The sequence below is a fragment of the Portunus trituberculatus genome, chromosome 1 (assembly GCF_017591435.1).
Source record: "Portunus trituberculatus isolate SZX2019 chromosome 1, ASM1759143v1, whole genome shotgun sequence".
NCBI classification, from domain to species: domain Eukaryota; kingdom Metazoa; phylum Arthropoda; class Malacostraca; order Decapoda; family Portunidae; genus Portunus; species Portunus trituberculatus.
In genome coordinates, this window is record NC_059255.1 from 3,426,406 (window position 1) to 3,435,782 (window position 9,377).

At 39.6% G+C, this 9,377-nt stretch overlaps 1 protein-coding gene across 1 annotated transcript in view; it reads right to left on the reverse strand.

The window, feature by feature from the left end:
- Positions 1-6,316: 6,316 nt before the first annotated feature.
- Positions 6,317-9,377, reverse strand: part of LOC123504726 — a 3,677-nt gene continuing 616 nt past the window's right edge. Inside the window, exons 2-3 of the mRNA XM_045255512.1 lie at positions 7,997-8,232; positions 6,317-7,725 (exon numbers count right to left, since the gene is read on the reverse strand). Of these exons, the coding sequence (XP_045111447.1) occupies positions 7,044-7,725; positions 7,997-8,232 (918 nt within the window). The 3' untranslated portion in view covers positions 6,317-7,043. The remainder of the gene's footprint in view (positions 7,726-7,996; positions 8,233-9,377) is intronic.

The window sequence follows — 9,377 nt, forward strand, 5'->3', positions numbered from 1 at the left end:
CACCACCACCGCCACCATCACTTAAAACAACAGTCACGTATTTGACGTAGAATGCCTAGAGTTGAACATTTTACACACAGTTTTTCTCTCGCGGCAATGGCAGTTAAAATGTTGGCAATTACTCTTAAAATGGGACGCAACTGACGTAGGGAAGAGAGAGAGAGAGAGAGAGAGAGAGAGAGAGAGAGAGAATGGGACTACAGGGGAAAAAATCATATAACGTATATGAAACGCACACATAAAAAGAATAAATAAGAACAAACCGTGTAATTTGTGTCAGGAATTGTTCATCAAGTACATACGTGTTCTTTTGGACGAACTTTAAAGTGGTGTGGAGGGGACGTTTTCCACAGCACTAGGGAAGCTGTTCCATTAAGAGTACAGCTACTTGGAAGGACCAGAACATTTCAGGACGGATATAGGTCTATTAGCATCAGTGCAAAGAATGACAAAAAGATACAAGGGATATGGATATTCCCTACAAAACAAAATTAAGGCTATTAAATGTTCATTCCTTTGACGTATGATACGAAGGTACCTCGTAGAAGTATTAAAGTGGTTCTAAGCAAAAATTTCAAGATGAATTGCCGCTGCAGAAGAACCATAACTAATGGGTTCAAGCTTTAAAAAAATAGATTTAGGAAAGAAATGCGATAGAACTGGCTTTCGAATATAATAGATGATGAATGGAGCAGACTCAGTAATCAGATTGTTAGTGCTAACTCAATAGGGAGCTTTAAAACAAGATTAGACAAATATATGAACAGGGATGATAGGTGCAAACAAGTAGGTAATCATGTTCATACAAGGACTTTCACGTGTGTGTAGGCTTGGTGACCATTTGCAGCTTCCCTCATTTTCTTATGTTTCTCTTATGCTCTCTCTCTCTCTCTCTCTCTCTCTCTCTCTCTCTCTCTCTCTCTCTCTCTCTCTCTCTCTCTCTCTCTCTCTCTCTCTCTCTCTCTCTCTCTCTCTCTCTCTCTCTCTCTCTCTCTCTCTCTCTCTCTCTCTCATTATCACAGTGTAACACCTGCTTGGGCACCATGTACTTCCAACTAGCTGTTCCTTCTCACTGGAACAGCCTCCCTAGTACTGTATAGTGGTGTGAAGAAGGTCACCTCCCTCACCACGGTAAGGTTTCTTCTCTAAAAGAACATGTATTTGATAAACAATTCTTGACATAAATTGTACAGCCCTTATTTCCTACGTTCAAATATAAGTTTTATAGATATTTAATAATGGCAATGTTGTCCAGCCGTATTAGTCTTATTGCTTTAATTTCCATCATTCCCTATATTTCTAAGTCTTACTTTGTTCTACTATTCAACTTTTTTTCTTTCACTTACTCCTTATGGCGTATTGTTGCTGCTTTTACTATTTCTTTTAGGTTGATCATATTAGTCTGAATATCAAATCCATTATTTGCTATTGTAATTCCTGTCGATGTCAAAAGTATATAGATATGACAATAATAGTAGAAAAAAATAACCGTTGCTGTCCTAAAAAAGATTTACGAAAATGGACTGCCCCCAAAAACTCAAAAAACAAAAAGCTATCTTTTTCATAATCCATAAGAAAGAAAAGATAAAGCCAGGGATTTTGGAAGCGTGAAAGCGTTACTAGAATTGGTGGGGCGGCGATGCATTTTCAATTATAGAGACCTCGTTTACTTCGCGAATCACCAAAATTGTGTAGCATAATCTTGGTATTTTAGCAGATGTTTGGTGTGTTCTTGTAAGCAGCGCCGCGTAAAGTGAAACTATAGTGGTGATAGTGGTGGTGGTAGTTTTGTGGAAGTCCCCTTTCTCTTTATCAAATCTCTTTACTCAAATCTCTCTCTCTCTCTCTCTCTCTCTCTCTCTCTCTCTCTCTCTCTCTCTCTCTCTCTCTCTCTCTCTCTCTCTCTCTCTCTCTCTCTCTCTCTCTCTCTCTCTCTCTCTCTCTCTCTCGTTTCCGGTTCCATCCCTCCATTCCCCCCCTCCAGTACAAGATGTGCTAGGTGAACATTTGCCACCAAAACGTGCTCACTCCCCGTTAACACTATATCCTCCTTCCTGCCTTACTACTGCTTTTACTTCTCTTTCTCTTACTACTACTACTACTACTACTACTACTACTACTACTACTACTACTACTACTACTACTACTACTACTACTACAAATGTTACTAATACTTCTAACGTTTCTAGTCCCAAGTACTTATTTGTTATTATAAGTTATTTTCAATGACCACATAAATGATAAGGTTCTAGTAGGTATTTCTTTTCTCGTTGATGGAGCAGAATCCTTGTTAAACCCTCACTGGAATGATAGGAAACATCCTTGAAAACTCCAATTGCTTACAGTAAAGTCTATTCATAGTGGTTGAGATGAGACGTTGAGCCGTAGTGAGTACAGTTATTGTGTACAGATAAGAATATTGTTCTTTCATAATATTCCTCTGTATTCTCATAATAGAAGACTGCTATCAAAACGTAGATTTATTACATGTCAAACGGCCTTGGGCGTGAAGGCAGCGTGTGGGTAATCTGCTACTGGTGATGACTCAGGAAATGTTCAACTCAGGTCAGGTGTCTCACCACTTCCTGGCCACAAAGCCAATGAGTCAATCATTTACCATTACTACTACTTATACTATCACCGCCAACCTTGCCACCTTTATTACTACTACTACTACTACTACTACTGCTGCTGCTGCTGCTGCTGCTGCTGCTGCTGCTGCTGCTGCTACTGCTGCTACTGCTACTATTAGTAATAGTGATGATAATGATGGTGATAGTAATAATGATGATAATAACAACAATAATAATAATAATAATAATAATAATAATAATAATAGTAATAATAATAATAATGATAAAAATGATAATAATAATAATAATAATGCTGTAAACACACACACACACACACACACACACACACACACACACACACACACACACACACACACACACACACACATTCTCTCTCTCTCTCTCTCTCTCTCTCTCTCATGCACACACGCATGGACACGCTCCGTGGAATAGATTACATAGAACGCCTTGATTTTACACACACACACACACACACACACACACACACACACACACACACACACACACACACACACACAGTGAATGACCGTGTGTACCTAAAGTGAATATTATCTTTTACTCTTCTTCCTGTTCCTCCTCCTCTCCTCTCCCTCTCCCTCTCCCTCTCCCTCTCCCTCTCCCTCTCCCTCTCCCTCTCCCTCTCCCTCTCCTCTCCCTCTCCTCTCTCCCTCCTCCTCCTCCTCCTCCTCCTCCTCCTCCTCCTCCTCCTCCTCCTCCTCCTCCTCCTCCTCCTCCTCCTCCTCCTCCTCCTCCTCCTCCTCCTCCTCCTGTTTGTCTCCCCATCACTCGCTTTTCCGCCTTGACCAAGAGACATGTTGTGCTGTCAAGAGTACGCCTGAAACACACACACACACACACACACACACACACACACACATACACGAAAGCTTTAAGGATATACCTGAAAATAGAGAGAGAGAGAGAGAGAGAGAGAGAGAGAGAGAGAGAGAGAGAGAGAGAGAGAGAGAGAGAGAGAGAGAGAAGATAAGTAGATCTGGGTTACAGACATCCTTTTCCTAATCCATAAGAAAAAAAAAAAAAAAAAGGAAACACTGTGCAATGGAAGATTCTGACCGGAAGTTAGCTCTGCAACCTTTAATTTGAAAACCTTGCAGAACCTGACTTGCCATAGCATGCTTGTAATGAAGCAGGCAATTGAAATAACCCACTTTATAAAGAGAATCAGTAGTAGTAGTAGTAGGGGTAGTAGTAGCGGTAATAGTAGTAGTAGTAGTAATGGTCGTAGTAGTTGTAGTTCACCCCGTTTTCAGTCGCGTAACTTATGCTGTTTTGTTATCATCGTTATTGTTGCTATATCTGTGTTTGTTTTGTTCTATTTTATTTTCCTATTGCTTTAGTTTTAAATAAAAAAAAGTTTCTTTTTCTTTTAACCGGAAAGTTTAGAAATTTGCGAAGATTAGATTTTTCCGCTCTTTCTTTTCTTTCTGTATTTCTTTTAAACTGAGGAAATTATTTATTGGCTGATGTTAGTGCTAGCATATTTATTCCTTTACTTTCTGCAGTTTATAAGTTCTTTCCTTTTATTTCCTAGTCAGGGATGAATTATATTTGAATTAAGGAACGATACAAATGCCAAGAACAAGTCATTAACCATTATGATTATTATATGAAGAAAATATTGGTAAAACGAAACAAGTTATATTTTACAACGTCTTGAATAATTACTTAACTTCACTAAGATGTAAAACTTGTATTGAATATCAGAACAATAGTTTTATATCTATTGGACGAGATTCATATGTTAGTCGTATAATCTGCAAAGAGGGCTGCGTTTGCTGCACAAGAGTTAGTGTTATGATTCTGATAAACTTGTACAACAGTGCTGGATGTGTGTGTGTGTGTGTGTGTGTGTGTGTGTGTGTGTGTGTGTGTGTGTGTGTGTTTTGTCTATTTATGACCGCCTGTGTTAGCCTGTCAGTCTGTCGTTTGTCAGTCTCTCTCTCTCTCTCTCTCTCTCTCTCTCTCTCTCTCTCTCTCTCTCTCTCTCTCTCTCTCTCTCTCTCTCTCTCTCTCTCTCTCTCTCACACACACACACACACTGCTAAACTGTATTTTGGAGATGAGATTGCATGATTAAATTGCTTAGAATTGCGTAATATTACATGAAATTACAGAACATCATACACAGGTTAATCTTTAGTTTTCCCAAAATTAGTGAGTTTGTGAAAAAAGGAGAGAGAGAGAGAGAGAGAGAGAGAGAGAGAGAGAGAGAGAGAGAGAGAGAGGTGGGAATCAATCTTTTGCTTTTCCCATTCACTTGTCAGTTTTTCACCTTATTTATTACACTTTGCTTCTCCTGAGACACACCTGAAGAAAGGTGTTAATGGGGTGCTATGAGATAGACCTGAATATTTCCTCGACCGTGTGTAGGAAGAGAAAGAAGAGGAGGAAAAGTAGAATATCTGATAAAAGTCGTAAATAAGCTTGCATTTTACTTTGTCGGTTCGTGGGAATAGCAATTACGGTGGTATTAATAGTGGTAGTAGCAGTATTAGGTGTTGTTGTTGTTGTTGTTGTTGTTGGTGGTGGTGGTAGTGTAGTTTTTCCATTTCTGTTTTATTCTTTTTTGTTTCATTTTCTCTTTACTACTACTACTACTACTACTACTACTACTACTACTACTACTACTACTACTACTACTACTACTACTACTACTACTACTACTACTACTACTACTACTACTACTACTACTACTACTACTACTACTACTTTTTTTTTTCCTCTTCTAAGTAGAGCAGAAATTGTTATTCTCTCTCTCTCTCTCTCTCTCTCTCTCTCTCTCTCTCTCTCTCTCTCTCTCTCTCTCTCTCTCTCTCTCTCTCTCTCTCTCTCTCTCTCTCTCTCTCTCTCTCTCTCTGTAGAGAAAAGTAGTAGCAATATCACTATCACCACCATAAAAAAACAACAATAATAGTGGTAGTAGTAATATTAGAAGATAACACAAACATGACAATTTGTTGACTTCTTTAGATATAGAGGTAAATTTCGAGAGAATTTGCCAGCATCTGTTTTAGGTTACTGTGTCACGTGAACACCACCATCACCACTACTACTACTACTACTACTACTACTACTACTACTACTACTACTACTACTACTACTACTACTACTACTACTACTACTACTACTACTACCATCAAGAGAGAGAGAGAGAGAGAGAGAGAGAGAGAGAGAGAGAGAGAGAGAGAACATAAATCACACTGTGCCTGCGTTCAAAACTAGTTCCTTGTGTTTTTACGATTCCAAAAATTATGGTGGTGGTGTTGGCCGTGGTGTTGGGAGTAATGATAGTAGTGAAGTGGTTTAGAATGAAGGTAGAGGTAGAAGAGGAGAAAGAAGAAGAAGTAGAAGAGCAGTAACAGTTGCTCTTGAGAGAACGAGAGTAGAATAATAGATATAATAAAATAGAAGGAGGCGAAAAAGAAGAAAATAATAGAGGCGGGTGAAAAAGTGTTATAAACCAGAAATGTTTGACATCAAGATAGAGAATAACTTTTTTTTTCCTTTCCCAGGCATTTTTCTGCTTTTTTTTATTGTTTTTATTTATAATCCTTTAGAAGGACCTTTTCAGGGATCTCTCTCTCTCTCTCTCTCTCTCTCTCTCTCTCTCTCTCTCTCTCTCTCTCTCTCTCTCTCTCTCTCTCTCTCTCTCTCTCTCTCTCTCTCTCTCTCTCTCTCATGTAAACACAGCTTTTCATGAATACGTTTTATCAATAAATATATATGTACATACATATATAGGGAGAATTGTTTACATGTGAACATAAATAATATCACACACACACACACACACACACACACACACACACACACACACACACACACACACACACACACACACACACACACACACACACACACACACACACACCATACAGGTGAAAATATCGGTACGCATAACACGCACACGCATTGGTACACAGATTGGTGATTTACACATGCATGTACATATACTGTATTAACGGATACATATATAAGTTAATGATATTTGTAATTACTAATTAGTGCGCTCTGGATGCAGTTATTCTACACATGCATCTTAATTGATAACAGGATAACGTCGATGAATTGGTGATCGGATATGGGTATCAAGTTCTTACACAAAGTAGCTCAGTACGCGGCATAAGGGAGAATTTTCTCCTCCGAACTTATAGCCAAAGAGACGTGCCTCGTCCATGAACCAGTCCTTGGCTTGCAGCAGCAGGGAGGGGCTGAGGGTGTGTCCAAAGCTCCGCCATTGCATTGCATTTGGCATAGTGAAGCTTGTTGGCTGAACTGCGCTGGTGACGTAACAGATACCACCAGACTTCTTCAGGAGCACGAGGAGAGGGGCGCGAGTGGGTTTAGGAGTGGTGGTGGTGGTGGTAGTAGTAGTGGTGGTGGTTGTAGTAGGGGGTCTCCAAAAAGATGACGGTGACAAGTCACCTATCAATGACCGTCATTTCCATCAGCATCTGGTACGTCGTCGTCGTCGTCTTTTTCAGGATCATCATCTGATTTCAAGTTAACGTTTAGGCTGTCATATTTTTCTTCCGTATTTTCTTCCTCCTCTTCTGATTCGCTGCCTTCTGTGGCTCCCGTAGCAGCTGGAATGTGATCCTTTCCTACGAACACTAAGGTGTCGCAGCCAGCAAACTGTCCATCGTCTTTATCATGAAAAATGCTTCCATTACCATCGCCTGTCTTCAGCATATCTCCGCCCACTGCATCCACGGTCACAGTGTTCGAATTGTCAATAGCGAACAGACTACTCATGTTACCAGCACCCAACATACCGAACAAGGTATTCAGGCCATTGAGAATTCCATCAATACTGTCATCATTCCTTTTAAGATGGGGACAGAAGACGTCCTTTGCGATGAAGAAGAGGAGTTGTAGAAGCAGTGCGGCACCAGTCACTGATAAAGCTGCAAACACATCCAGGCAAAAACTGCTGCTATGGGACAAGCCGTACACATCTATGCAGGTTTTCTCTGGCTTACCATGACTCTCATGTTTGTACCCTGTCATGAAGTTGTTGTTATAGCCGCTACCGGTGTGCAATTCTTCGAAATTGTTGTTTGCTTGATAAGCTGGAGGGCGTTTGAAATCTGAGCCGCTGTCGTAACTCCTGTGTGACAGATAGTTAAGCTGTTAGTGTGTGTGTGTGGGGGGGGATTTATGCTTTTATGTAACAGACATTTCACTGCGTTAACTCCAATATCCTAACAACTGCTAGAACTACTACTAGTACCATTACTGCTACTTCTACTACTACTACTACTACTACTACTACTACTACTACTACTACTACTACTACTACGACGACGACGACGACGACGACGACGACGACAACTACCACCACCACCACCACCACCACCACCACCACCACCACCACTCACCGTCCCTTCACGCCCGCCTCCTCTCCAAAGTTAGTGAAGAAAAACTCCACCACACTATCAAACATTTTTGAGTCCACGCCCTCTGCTAAGCCGTCCAGAAGATTGATGTGCCGGGAAGTACGGGTGGGAGGGAAAGCAGGGTCGTTCTGAAGGCTTGAGTACGGCAGGGCGTGGGCGTGAGGAAGGCGCAGGGCGCCCACGGCAGCCATCCATGTTAACAGGAAGACTGTTTGTTTCTGTGGGGAAGAGGAAGAGAAGACAGATGCATCTGAATAGTCAGACGCTCTTATATTATATATATATATATATATATATATATATATATATATATATATATATATATATATATATATATATATATATATATATATATATTTTTTTTCATTCATTAATTTTCATTATTTTTTTACATTAAGGCCTATAGCGCCTGTAGGTACACTTGAAGAGTGTATGGGAAGCGCTGTTCAGCTTCCGCCCATTAATGGCGCAGGGAGTTTTATTTATAGTGGTATCCATATTAGGGCCCATATCACCCCCGAAGCTCATCATGGGTGTAACCACTTAGAACCTGGGTATCATGGTGACACGTAGGTAACTTTAAACCACTCGACAAATGGCAAAGTGTTTAAGGCTGTACGTGGTGGGATTCGAACCTACGTGTATACACACACACACACACACACACACACACACACACACACACACACACACACACACACACACACACACACACACACACACACACACATATATATATATATATATATATATATATATATATATATATATATATATATATATATATATATATATATATATATATATATATATATATATATATATATATATATATATATATATATATATATATATATATATATGCACCATCATCTCTACTAATATTGTAATTTTGATCACCACAGTTTTTCGTCTTTCATCTCCCTTCAGAATGAAGGCTACATAAATTTCAATTATAATATCTCGTTTTCTTTTTTTTTATTGTTAATGCAGAATTTTTATCAAAATATCAAGATACAAGTAAATTTAATTTTTGAATGAGTTCTACCTGACGCTGTTAAGCTACAACTGCAATCATCAAAACACCTATTTGAGTCTGTTAAACTATACTAGAATCTTAGGAAAATTTTGAAGGTTTCCCAAAACTTTTCGTAACTGCTGTTAATCTTCCACAAACAATGTTGATGATAAGTTAAAACTCGGAATACACTCCATAGCTACGCTCTGTGGTTCTGTCTCTTTGGCCCGTGATTCTATGGTCGGTGGCATTCTTCACTCTGGGATACAGGGCCACTGGAACATGCACAACTTGTCTTCCCTTTGTTTTCTCAACTGTCCTTTTACCAAACAATCAGATGAAAGA